The 14094-nt window shown below is 38.7% G+C and overlaps 1 protein-coding gene across 1 annotated transcript; it reads right to left on the bottom strand.

Moving 5' to 3' along the window:
* Positions 1–6718: 6718 nt before the first annotated feature.
* Positions 6719–13399, bottom strand: LOC129821182 (cobalamin trafficking protein CblD-like). The gene is made up of 8 exons (XM_055878536.1): positions 13237–13399; positions 11634–11682; positions 11367–11517; positions 10999–11219; positions 10764–10872; positions 8970–9100; positions 8064–8150; positions 6719–7848 (listed from the first exon to the last, which is right to left on the bottom strand). The coding sequence occupies exons 2-8, from the start codon at positions 11640–11642 to the stop codon at positions 7654–7656; spliced, it is 903 nt and encodes a 300-aa protein (XP_055734511.1). The 5' UTR covers positions 11643–11682; positions 13237–13399; the 3' UTR covers positions 6719–7653.
* Between the last annotated feature and the right edge of the window lie 695 nt (positions 13400–14094).

Below are 14094 nucleotides of genomic sequence, written 5' to 3'. Positions count from 1 at the left end.
ATGCAAGCAGATTCCAGACAGACTCAATGCTTCGAGGCTGTTGTCTGGTCTCTCTCCACTCGTGACGGTCACACGCACCGTTGTTTGATGCTGAGGCAGCCCCCCTGCCACGATGTCTAGCCTGGATAGCCTGATTAGTAAAGCCCCTTGTTCTGGAACCATATCTCACACACACAATCACATCCACCCTGATTAGGTCACACAACACACTATACTGGGGTTTATAAGTATCTGAGTTCAGTAGACATTGTGACTATTCCCTGACCTTTGTGGTAATGCAATGCATATGGTGCTTGTCTTTGGAGTGAATGGTTTGATTTGGTTAAACTGGCTGGGAAATATGGGACTTTAAAGTGATTTATAAACCTACATTGTACACATTTTCTCAGCCTTTTCTAAATGTTTAGTCTTGAATCTTTCTATTGCTTACATTATTAGACACTAATATCCCCCTTGCTGTTTGATGGTTGTACATTGTGTACAGTTCACAGAGCCTGTTTATATTAACATCTGTTTGAACGTATTGTACAACACACACAAACTCTATGAACATTCACCCCTGAGCTTTCCAGACAACAAACCCTTTGTGAAATCACTAAGTACTGTATCTGGGAGACAATAAGAGTAAAATAAAACACAGTGATTTTGTTATAAACGCCCAGTTCCTTAACAATATATATATTTTACTATAGAACAAAAGGAAATCTAGTCTATGGTGTTAACCCATGTGACAAGTGCATTATGTCCAGGTCACAGCACCGCAACCCTTGACCTTGTCGGTCTTATAAGAACACAGGGTGTTGGCCAACAGAGTTTGTACCCTGCTGTGATAAACACCACAGAGACCACTGGTTGGAGCAGTGCCCTCTTATTCAGTCTCAACAACTCTTGCATGCCTTGGCACTATTAGTGCACTAGTCCTATTTAACCCCTCTCTAAGGACATTGTAAACTGTACTAAATATGTGTTTCCCAGTTACTGACTTTTTTTTTTTTTTTTTTTCTTTTTTAGGGGAGGATCAGCTTAGTATTGCGGAAAGAATGTTGCTTCCAATGTAATTGTCTGCATCATTTCCATTCCCCCATATTTTTTTGGGTAAATATATATATCCATACACGTATGCATACATATACACATATATACATACACATACCTATATAGACATACATACTTTTTTAAAGAATATGCCTTTATTATTATTCCCCGCGACCCTACCACCAATCCCCCAATTGGAGTAAACTTATAAACACTTCTGCTTTTACCTTCAATTTCTACATCTTATACCTATCTTACAGACACAGTCCACTTTACAATAGTTCTCTCTTATTTGTTCTTAGTCCTTCCTCTATTTCTGTTGTCCATCCAATTTTATTTCCACTTGTAACTGTGCTATTTCACAAAAGCTCCGCACCTATACACATTTCACAGATCCCGTATGCCCTATATTGTTTATCTTGTTATTAGTCCCACCCTTCAGGTCCACCCAACCCCTCCCATCTATCTTCCAACATCATCCATTTCGGATTTCTATTTGCCATACATTTCTCAACTGTGCTGTGATGCTTCACAAAAGACCTGAACCTTCCTATTCTCATAGCTTCTACAGATTGTAAATTAAAAATAAACATCTTTGCCAAAATAATTATTATATTATTGATTGATTGACTATGGCTTTTCAAATCCCCCAGTATTGCTATCTGTAGCGTTAGTTTTAGGCAAATGTTGCAATTCTTCAGCCATTCCTGGACCTGTGACCAAAAACGAGCTACATATGGACAATACCAAAATAAATGATCTAATGACTCTGCCTCCTCACAACAGAATCTGCAGAGCTGGGAAGATTGTATACCCCATATATATAACATTCTATTAGTTGCAAGAATTTTGTACAGTAATTTATATTGAAAAATTCGAAGTTTTGAATCCGGCGTTGTTTTGCGTATCAATTCATAAACCATGTGCCATGGAATGGGTACATCGAAAATCTCTTCCCAACTATTTTGCAATTTGTATGGCACAGCTGTTAGTTTTTTGGTCCTTAAATGAAATTGGTATATGTTTTTATTTATCACACTTTTCTTTAACCATTTTTGTTCTTTAATACAGGGCCGACATACAAGTTCCTTACTTTTTTCCCCTTCTACTTGCCTCTTCCATTTTTGTGGTAATGCTGCAATTAATTGGTTGTAATTTTGGGTAGAGCAGACTTTTCCATATGTCTGTATTAGCTGCATGTGTGACATAACTCCACCAGTCCTATTTATGATATCATTCACAAAAATTATACCTTTTTTAAACATTTCTTCGATAAATACAGTTTTTTTATCAATTATTATATTTGAATTTAACCACAATATTTGTTGTACTATTTGTTCCGTCCCTTCAGGTGGATTAAACTGAAATTGCAACCAACTTTCTAAGGCTTGTTTAAAGAATAAGGATATTTTGGAGATCATTTCCTTTTCAAACAACCGAAAATGAGCAGGTGTAATCTGAATAAAGGGAAAAAGGCCCTTCTTGAACATAGGATGAGACATTCGTACCAGTTTACTAGAGAACCAGTTTGGATTTAAGTATAACTTTTGTATGACCGATGCCTTTAGTGAGAGGTCTAATGCTTTAATATTTAATAATTTCTGCCCTCCGAATTCATATTCGTTATATAAATAGGCCCTTTTAATTTTATCTGGCTTGCCGTTCCAAATAAAATTGAATATTTTTTGTTCATATAATTTAAAAAACAGGTCACTAGTAGGCAAAACCATAAGCAAATAGGTAAACTGTGATATGACTAAAGAGTTAATTAGGGTGATTTTTCCACAAATAGACAGGTATTTTCCTTTCCATGGTAGCAAGATCTTATCTATTTTTGCTAACTTTCTATAAAAATTTATTGGAGTGAGATCATTTCTTTCTTTTGGGATTTTTATACCGAGTATGTCCACATCTCCGTCAGACCATTTAATTGGTAAACTACATGGCAATATAAAATGTGTATTTTTTAGTGATCCAATACGTAATATGGTACATTTATCATAATTTGGTTTTAATCCAGAGAGGATAGCAAAGGTATCTAGATCCTCTATGAGGCCCTGGAGAGACTCTAGTTGTGGTTTTAAAAGAAAACATGAATCATCAGCGTACAATGACACCTTAGTTTTTAAGCCATGGATTTCTAATCCTTTAATATTAATGTTTGATCTAATTTTAACAGCTAACATTTCGATGGCAATAATAAATAGATATGCCGATAGTGGACAACCTTGTTTTACTCCTCTAGATAGTTTAAAACTTTCTGAGATGTAGCCATTATTTACTATTTTACACCTAGGGTTACTATACATAATTTTAACCCATTTTATAAGAGATTCCCCAAAATTGAAATATTCTAGGCATTTATATATAAACTCCAGTCGTACTTTATCAAAAGCCTTTTCAAAATCAGCTATGAAAACCAGGCCTGGTGTCCCCGATATCTCATAGTGTTCTATTGTTTCCAGTACTTGCCTTATATTATCTCCAATGTATCGTCCATGTAAAAAACCTGTCTGATTAGGATGAATAATATCTGACAAAACTTTTTTTATTCTATGCGCCAAGCATTTTGCTAGGATTTTTGCATCACAACACTGAAGTGTAAGAGGTCTCCAATTTTTTAATTGGACTGGATCTTTATATATACCACTTGGGTCCTGTTTCAGTAATAACGATATCAGACCTTCTTGTTGTGTGTCTGATAATCTACCATTTATATAGGAGTGGTTAAAACAAGTTAATAATGGTCCTTTGAGTATATCAAAAAACGTTTTGTATACTTCCACTGGTATGCCATCCAGCCCTGGAGTTTTCGCATCTTTAAAGGCCCCAATTGCAACAAGCAGTTCCTCCTCTGTAACTTGGCCTTCACATGAGTCTTTCTGTTCAGATGTTAATTTTACATTATTAATAGGAAAAAAATCCATACAATTAGTTTCAGTTAGTGGAGATGGAGGAGCCTGAAACGAAAACATATTCTTAAAGTACTTTACTTCCTCTTTCAAAATATCATTTGGTGAATCATGCGTGACTCCATCATTTGTCACAAGTTTTAATACATTTTTTTTGGTAGCATTTCTATATTGAAGATTGAAAAAGAATTTGGTGCATTTTTCCCCATATTCCATCCAGTTCGCTTTATTTTTATAATATATTACACTGGATCTTTCTTGAATAAGTTCCTCCATTTCTTTTTGTTTTTCCTCTAAATTATTCTGTGCCTCTATGGTACCGTTTTTATTGCTATCTAACTGTACTGTTAGTCCTTCAATTTCCTTTGTTAATATGGACTCTTTTGATCTAAATTTCTTTTGTTTTATAGATGAGTACTGAATTGCATGGCCTCTAAAGGCACACTTAAAAGTGTCCCATACAATAAGGGGATCTGCTGTACCTATGTTATGTCTGAAAAAGTCAGTTATAAAATCTTCTGTCCTAGTTCTAAACAATTTATCATCTAGTAGACTTTGATTAAATTTCCAATATCCTCGCCCACGTGGAAATTCTGTAAGAGAAATATATATGCCAATTATGTGATGATCCGACCGCATTCTATCCCCTATCAACACTTTTTTAACTTTTGGTGCCAGAGAGAATGGAATAAGAAAGTAGTCAAGACGACTAGCTTGATTCAGCCTCCGCCATGTATATCTCACTAAATCAGGGTATTTAAGTCTCCATATATCCACTAATTCCAATATATCCATGACATTCATGATTTCCTTAAGTGCCTGAGGGTGATAATTTGTAGTGTGATTTCCTTTCAGGTCTATAGAGCTATTTAAGACCGTATTAAAATCTCCCATTATAATAATAGTCTAGTGTTGCTTGTAGAGTTGATAAGTTCTTATATATATTTTCAAAGAAGCTTGGATCATCATTATTCGGACCGTATAGGTTAACAAGCCATATTTGTTTATTGTCCAATAACATATTTAAAATAATCCATCTACCTTGAGGATCTGTTTGGACAATTTGCACATTTGGATCAAAATTATTGTTAATTAAGATCATCACCCCTTTTGAATTTCTTTGCCCATGGGAGAAATATATTTTGCCCACCCAGTTCTTTTTCCACAAAACTTCATCTAAAACTGTTGAATGGGTTTCCTGTAAACAATAAATATTATAATCCTTCTCTTTTAGCCAGGTAAATACTGATCGTCTTTTCTTATTATCTGCTAAGCCATTACAATTGTAACTGGCTATACTTATTTCACCACTTACCATGAGACACACCTTTCATTCTTTTAATCAGAATATATTTTTGTAAACGTACTATTAAAAAGTAACATAATGATTGAGTGTCTATATAGTTGTACCATGATATTTGCATTTCTACTAAGTAAACCTCCAATTGGTCCCTACTATTCCACCCGCTAAAAGGCCTCATCTCGAGATGGCTTGTCATCCCAATGCCCGGCAGACCACCCTCGACCCCCTGTATCCCATAGCCCTGAACCGACTGGGATCCATTCTTTGAAAAGAGCATACAGTTCCATTTACCGAATTGAAGTAAATCAATTGCCATATGTATTTCCATTGCCGTCACCTCGATTTGTATTATATATAGCTGTGGATCATCCTCTATTGTACCTTACATCTTTTACTTCTTCTTTCGCAACAGTTGTGGGATACACACATACACACTCAGCCCTTACCCCCACACAACCATAAGCTCACTTTCTCAACAGTTGCACTCAACAGTTGCACCCAGTTACTGACTTGATGTTGAGATAATCTTACCATATGATCTTGCTTGCCAGCTCATCATAGAGAATAGCTTACAGTGTAACAGATTTACAACTTCTTTTTACTACCATTTATCTAAAAGTGTTGCTGAGGAAAGTGAGTGGGAACTATTTAAATGATTAGACATGTTAGAGCTTATGTTATGGGTCTTTATCTGATAGGTACCATATTTTTCACCAAGACACCGTCTCTACAGGACAAACTGAATAAATATGCACTATAGCACTGCATGCATGGAAAGGTACAGCAGTAGGGCTAAGTAGAGCAGGAATGAATGGTCTCATCCATGTATCTACATGCTCAGTGTAAAGAGAAGCTGGTGAACTCTAAACCCTGTGTGACCTCATCATTGTCGAGGAAGTGTGAGAATTCAGTTGAACTAGGTCATGTTCACTCATCTTAGGCCTACTTACAGTGTCACGCCCATGTTGAGTGTTTGTAAATATCCCTAAAAAGATGATCAAGTGCATTTTGTGGAATAGCCTGTTTGGTAGGGTTTGGTTTTCTGGCACAACATTTGTACTCCAAGAATGAGGATAGAGAATCTATCAGCATAATTTCCAAAAGGTACAACTACAATTAATTTGAGATACTGTGACAGGAGACCCATCTGCTGAGCTTTACCTGGCACAGTAGAGGATAACACAATACATGTTAAACAGTACCCCAGAGACATTCACTTCTACCACTGGTGACTCCCTATACAATAGCCTGAACTGAGACATGCTCATTTTAGCTTATCAGTTCAAACACATGCCTGCTACAGTCAAGGAGAGATGTGGGTCATTAGGTCAAATCATTTCAAATGTAATTTTTTTACATGTTTATTTCATATCTCCCCTCACAACACCGATTTATCCATTTATATGAAGGTCACTTCAACAATCCCTGCTTCCCTTCTCCCAGAAAGAACTGACCACTGACAAGGTGATGTGTTTTATTGCATTTAATGTGTGGACCTCAGGACAAAAGCTGCCACAAGAATCACAGACCCTTTTAAAAACAGTTAATCTTGTAAAGTGACAGAGAGAGACAAGTGCTGCCCCTCTCTTCTAGACAAGTGCATTGATTACTGTCACAAGTACAATATTCAAGGATTCAATGGTTAACTGGATCTCAGGACCTGTGAACAAGACATGAGGTCTCTATTCTGAAGGCAACACGGATCAAATAAGAGCTCTTGAGATTAACCTCATGACATCAGAAAAGCTAAATTCTTACCTTTTGATAAAAATGGGGGTCTATCAACCCAAGTCAAGGGCAGCAGCAGGTCCCCATGTTTTTCTTATCTAGCTGCAGGATTGATTCTACTATGAAAATCTCACCTGGGCAGAGTCAAGCCACCCTTAACGGGGAAATCCACTCAAACTATATATATATTTTGTCCACTGTTAATACAGTCCCAAAATGTTTTATATGTCAGCAGTCAAGTTCAAGATATTGGACTTTGAAGAAGCAAAGTGTCACTTACCACATCACAAAAAGAAAAAAATACCCAAAGACAATTTGAGTGGATTTTTCCTCCACCTTCTATTTCACATTCAATTTAACTTTTATTTATACAGATAAATCTCATTGAGATAAAATCTATTTCGCAAGAGAGACCCTTTTCAATCAGGCCAACCACAATACACTAAAGGAACAGACAGAGATGCTGAAAATAAATATATTATAATGGTAAAACTGTCAGGGATCATGGTTGTGGGTATTTCACAATATCAATGTACCATACTACTATTTTGAAGGTTTCTATACAAATGTGAAGTACAAATAAAAAGCAAATAGTAGTTAAGGGCTGTGTAAAGAGCCTTGACACGTCAAGGTTTAATAGCAACCACATACCAGACACTCTCCCATCATTCAGGTTTAGTCCCCTTGCAGCTTCTTCATGATAAGGCTATGGGGAGGTGCGCTGGTGAAAACTGTCCCCACGAAAACATGCGTCCCCCACAATGCGTGGCGGATGACTTTGCAGCAGCCCAGGTCCTCGATGCTGAAGCCCAGGTTACGGTACCTCTCATCTGTCTCAAACAGTGTGTTGTTGGTGTACGACCCAAAGAACTGGAGGAAACAAACACATGGGAAAAGATCCAAATACTGCTTGTTTTGAAAGATTTAAGTTGAACAAATATAAATCCATTTCAAATTGTCAAGAAGACCACACAACTGCCATCCCTGTCTCACGAACTGTATGTACTGTTCATAAAATATTACAGAAAGATCTATTCCTGTAGCATAGTACTAATCCTTAAGCAGCCATTTTAGTCACTTCTTACTGCCAGGCCTGAGGATGGGTCTATGAAGTCAGCCCAGAAGCCTTCTGTCCTCAGGGCATAACAGATTTCCTTGGCACCGGCAACAAACTGCAACAGAACAATGCAACAACAAATTTACCTTCGACAATTGATTTGATTTTTATTTTCCATTCAAGCATTCCAATTTTGTACTGATACAAACATGTGTAATAGTGACCAACATTCTGATTGTGTTGTTAACTACATACGTGTGGAGGAACCTACATGACCTGCTTGCTATATGTATATATATCTTTTCAGATACAAAAGAGACCATCTGTTCAAACACATTGTTATTGGTAATCATATCACCATCAAAGATGGCAACACGCAACAAGTGCTGTTGTAGAGATCTAGCCTATTGCTGGGATGGGAGAGGAGGGTGCGTGTCAGGGTGTAGTAAATGAGTGCAGTCAAGGGGGTCAGCGGCACAATTAGAGCGATTCTCAACCAAGGGCATGTTAACCAGACGGTGAATAACGCACATTGTCACAAACAAGCCCTGCTCTAAAACGCACTGCTCTCACACACACTCAAGACTACTAACAGAAGTATTCTATTGTAATGCTGAGATTGGGAATATGTAATGCACAACCACATTATCATAAACAAAAGAGTACTTGCTACAAATAGGTACTTGCTAATACTTAGGAGGCATTGAGTCTGAAAGACTATGTACAGTTGAATCCTTTCAATTCCTTAAATGTAGTTCTCAGAGGAAAACAGACTGGGTTAAAATATACATGTGTTTGCCATATACCAGCAACTCATAACTCCCTACAACTTCAGACAGTAAAAAAAATAATTTCCTCAGTGGTTCTGATAGACAGTTCATGTTGTTCATATGCTATGGGTAAAACTACCCACGGTGTTGTGACACCAACTCACTTTGTCTAGCATCAACTCCCTCTCTTTGTCCACCTCCTCACACCACCCTGTCATGTCGTTCTGAGTCTTCTGGGTCACTGTGACAACCGTCATGGCGTTGTTAGGGGCCTCAGGGAACATTGACTCAAAATCTGCAAACACATGGGGAGAACATGCATGCTCATAAACTATACATGACCATCACACCAAGAGTTATTATGTTTAGTTATTATGCTCATACATGATGTACATTCCTTTAGTGTTTGAGCCCCCTCTACTGGATACATGTAGAATCTCAACATCAATCTCACAAACACTGAAGAGGTAAACACTTTCACCTCTTTTTCCCTATCCATTCCCCATGTAAGATGTGGAAAAAATAAACACATAGACAAAGTATATCAACAAGTTTGAAAGTATAACAATGTGCCAGAAAATGTGTGTAGCATGATCAGAGTGTCTGCTTTTACAGTGCATTTGGAAAGTATTCAGACCCCTTGACTTTAACAACATCTTGCACAGCTGTATTTTCGGGGTTGATCAAATTATTCTCTGCAGATCCTCTCAAGCTCTGTCAGGTTGGATGGATAGCGTCTCTGCACAGGTATTTTCAGGTCTCTCCAGAGATGTTTGATCGGGTTCAAGTCCGGGCTCTGGCTGGGCCACTCAAGAACATTCAGAGACTTGTCCCGAAGCCACTCCTGCATTGTCTTGGCTGTGTGCTTAGGGTCTTTGTCCTGTTGGAAGGTGAACCTTCGCCCCAGTCTGAATTCCTGAGTGCTCTGGAGCAGGTTTTCATCAAGGATCTCCCTGTACTTTGCTCTGTTCATCTTTTCCTCAATCCTGACTAGTCTCCCAGTCCCTGGCACTGAAAGCATCCCCAAAGGATGATGCTGTCACCACCATGGATCAGCGTAGGGATGGTGCCAGGCCAAAGAGTTCAATCTTGGCATCATTAGACCAGACAATCTTGTTTTTCATGGTCAGAGACCTTTAGGTGCCTTTTGGCCAACTCCAAGCGGGCTGCCATGTGCCTTTAATTGAGGTCTGGCCACTCTACCATAAAGGCCTGATTGGTGGAGTGCTGCAGAGATGGTTGTCCTTCTGGAAGATGTCAAAATGATCATCGGGTTCTTGGTCACCTCCCTGACTAAGGCCCCTTCTCTCCCGATTGCTCAGTTTGGCCGGGAGGCCAGCTCTAGGAAGAGTCTTGGTGGTTCCAAATTTCTTCAATTTAAGAATGATGGAGGCCACTGTTCTTGGGGACCTTCAACGCTGCCGACATTTTTTGGTACGCTTCCACAGATCTGTGCCTTAATGAAATACTATCTCGGAGCTCTACGGACAATTCCTTTGACCTCATGGCTTGTTTTTGCTCTGACATACACTGTCAACTGTGGGATCTTATATAGTCAGGTGTGTGCCTTTCCAAAACATTTACAATCAATTGAATTTACCACAGGTGGACTCCAATCAAGTTGAAGAAACATCTCAAGAATGATCAATGGAGCACTTTCGAGTCTCATAGCAAAGGGTCTGAATACTTACGTAAATAAGGTATTTCAGTTTTTATTCGTTTTAATCCATTTTCAAAAATGTATAAAAACTGTTTTTGTTTTGTCATTATGGGGTATTATGTGTAGATTGATGAGGAAAAACATGCATTTAATACATTTTAGAATGAGGATATGTGGAAAAACAGAATGGGTCTGAATACTTCCTGAATGCACTGTATTTTGTGCATTTTTACAGAAAGTAAGACTGCTCACATAGGGCTATATCTGTTTGGTGAAAGGAAAACAATCATATATGTACCTTTCTTCAGCAGCTCAGGGCAAGACTGTATCGCACACTCTACATTGGAGTTATCAAAGTACTGTTCTGCTCGGTTGACTATTTGTTCAGGGGGATCAGCCTCTTTCCCCTAAGACAAACAATCATGGAACGTTGCTCAGAAAACCAAAAACATCCCTGAATATTACACTGCATAATATGCATATGCTTCATTATCACCAGAAGAAATGTCAATTGTGAAACCAACCACACTTACTTGGAACTCGCCGACAAATTGGGCAAGGATGAACTCATGCCTCTCGCTGCTGGAGGGAACAGTCAGCACGTCGGGGACTGTCCGGTGGACTGGGCCTTTAATCTTCTGTTCTGCTGTGCCTTCCAGGTGGCAGTCAAAGCCTGAGTTACCTGGCAGTTGGAAGCGCTGGTCCTGAGGCCCGAACGGACCCATACTATCATCTGGCCAAACTGTCCTGGTTCCTGACAATGAGACATAATTGAACAAGAAGTTGATCCAATTATTGAGCCAATTGATTCACATACCTTCTGAATAACAGACAGTTGGTATATGACGTTCACATTCAGGCAACTTCAGTATCATCATTGTGATTAGATGTCTGCACTTACCAAGGTCAGGGGGTGTGACTGCTACACGAGGCTCATCAGAGCCAGATGATCCAGCACCAGAGAATGTTCTCTGGTTGGTTCCAGCAATCCGCCGGACCAGTACATGAAGCCCTGGCAGGTAAGTCACCAGCCTGGCTCTGCTACAGAGCACCTGAGGAACAGAGAAGGAACATCCCCATCAGGACACACACACGACACAAGCATTAAGTGTGTGTGTGTGACATTGGATACTGATCAAATCTGAAAGTCTCTGTCAAATAGACTTACACTGGCCATCCTGTTGGGCCTCTCCCTCTTCTGTTATTCACTTGCAAAACTGCAAAAGACAAAGTAATAAATTAACCAACTGCATAAATCTCATTGAGATAAATCTCATTAGACACAAAACACTGAAAGTAGGTGCATAAACTGATTATCATCAAGCTAAATAGCTCAAAACAAACAGCAGTTGACTGTCAACAGGCTAACTTGCTGGCTACAAATAATTTGAATCACAATTCAGAATATCCTTACCCCGTAGTACCGTCACTTAGTGCTCATTGACAACTATTTCAGACGACATAGCTGCCACAACATTACATAACAGGGTACAGCAGGACTGTAGGGAATGTTAGCTAGCTAGCCAGCTAATGTTAGCTAACTAAAAAGTGAGAGCTGTGGTCAGATTCTGTTGCAAAAAAAACGTTTACTCCAAATGCTCTTGCAACATGACGTAAAAGATGTTGGGTTCTTAAATGGAATTTGTAGTTCATTTTAATGTTATGGCAAAGACAGTAAGTACTGTATGGTTTCCTGACCATTCCAATCTGAATAGTCTGTGAAGTGTTTGGCACAAGCTTCACAACTATAAATGATACATTCTTCCATGCTCTAAAGTGGAGTGAAGTCCACAGGGTTCCTTCCACCTTCTTCCAGCTATGTTTCCCAACAGCCCAAATGTTTTGCAACAGAATCCAACTAATGAATACACCCCTGCTCGCTAAACTGCAGTACATTTATTTTCAGTTTACATAGGGACGGCAGGTAGCCTAGTGGTTAGAGCTGACAAGGTAAAAATCTGTCGTTCTGCCCCTGAACAAAGCAGTTAACCCAGTGTTCCCCGATAGGCCGTCATTGTAAATAAGAATTTGTTCTTAACTGACTTACCTAGTTAAATAAAGGTTAAATAAAATCATTTTAAAAAATTGGTTTGATATTTGGAGTTTGCTCATCAATAACTCTACGACTGTACCTAAACCACCTGAGCGCCAGTTGACAGGTGGTATATCTGGAATCAGATAACAATAGAGCACAAAATACAGCCTTTTTCCCCTCAGTTTTGTTTACAAAAAGTGACTTATGTGCTGGCTGCTAAGGGATCATCTTAAAAGTGCGATCAGCAAAATCTGGTATTCACAGAACAATTACATTTTAAAATGTTAACTGACTTGCCTAATTAAATAAAGGTTAAATACTTTTAAAAAATGGGTCTTAGTAGTTAGAGCTAAGTAATTAAAATGAGGCCCTATGTAGTGTGTAATCTGCATATAGGGCTAACCCTCCTGAAAGGGAATGTAAAAACGTATATTTTGTTTACATTCAATCCCCAATATTGCACTTTTACGACTGTCCCTAAACCACCTGAGCGCCAGAAATCAGCATAATGTCTCCTTCTCTGTTAAGGAAAGTGCTCTCTAACATCATCTGATTCTCGATATATCCTATCATCATCCTATGACTCCGTCTGAGAGCTATTGACGAGAAAACTCCGAATATCAAAAGTAAAACCAAATTTAATGAGGTGCAAGACAACACAGCTAACGTACTAGCTAGCTCTACGTTAGACGATTTATATTAGTTTAGGCTCTGACAATAAATGTAATATATTTACCTTAAATAAATTCGTTGAAGAATATCCCCTTCTTGCAAACATAAATCAATACAATACGTTGAAAAGATAAATAAGTCTTATCTGTGTTTATCCTTGACCTAACTTTAGCTCGCCTGCCATCTATCTGCTTCACCTTTCGTTGTACACATGCGCGCTTACGTGAGTAAAGACGGGACGCTACGAGCGACCAAAATGGCTTGACGTAACAAGGTTGCAAAAAATAAATAACATCAAAATGCAGAATCATGTTTGCACACTAGATGTCGTTATATCCCTATCAATGAGTGGCAGCATGTACCTACAGATTGATCCCTGCAAAGGCAATTCTAAGGAGAGTTTCAGACAAAAATGAATGTGAAAGTTTTCGTCAGTGTTTCTTGTGGCACTGTAATTAGTGGCTAACCTGTATAATGTATAAAACAATCCTCAAACTCCCGTTCAGATGAGAGCTTTGTACCTGAAGAGCAGTGCTAGAGGTGCCCCTACTGACCCTGGTTCGATTCTAGGCTGTTTCACAACCGTCCGTGATTGGGAGTACCATAGGGCGGCGCACAATTGGCCCAGTGTCGTGCAGGTTAGGATTTGGCAGGGGTAGGCCATCATTGTAAATAAGAATTTGTTCTTAACTGACCTGCCTAGTTAAATATAGGTAAAATATAGAGGTTGCTGTGCTAATGAGGGCATTCGATTAATGAACCGGGTTAACATACATTTTGGAACGTTCTGATTTGAGAAGGGCGGTCTCTCACCACTTTTGCCTGTTCACGCCCGTTAATCAAACTCCCTCAATGTATTTATTTGAGTGCAACCGTTCTGTGGACCAGTCTGTTGAGAACAAATGTTTGTTCTTGAAGTGCA

This window comes from Salvelinus fontinalis, chromosome 23, assembly GCF_029448725.1.
Source record: "Salvelinus fontinalis isolate EN_2023a chromosome 23, ASM2944872v1, whole genome shotgun sequence".
In the NCBI taxonomy this organism is placed as follows: Eukaryota; Metazoa; Chordata; class Actinopteri; order Salmoniformes; family Salmonidae; genus Salvelinus; species Salvelinus fontinalis.
The sequence above is the reverse complement of the archived record's forward strand: the minus strand, read 5'-3'. Positions and strand labels throughout refer to the sequence as shown.

What these genes read in the sequence shown, in the direction of transcription:
- LOC129821182 (XM_055878536.1), bottom strand. An exon ending in AGTCACACCCCCTGACCTTG is followed by an intron (nt 11,220 to 11,366) that starts GTAAGTGCAGAC and finishes TCTCATTGTCAG; the next exon opens with GAACCAGGACAGTTTGGCCA. An exon ending in AATTTGTCGGCGAGTTCCAA is followed by an intron (nt 10,873 to 10,998) that starts GTAAGTGTGGTT and finishes TGTTTGTCTTAG; the next exon opens with GGGAAAGAGGCTGATCCCCC.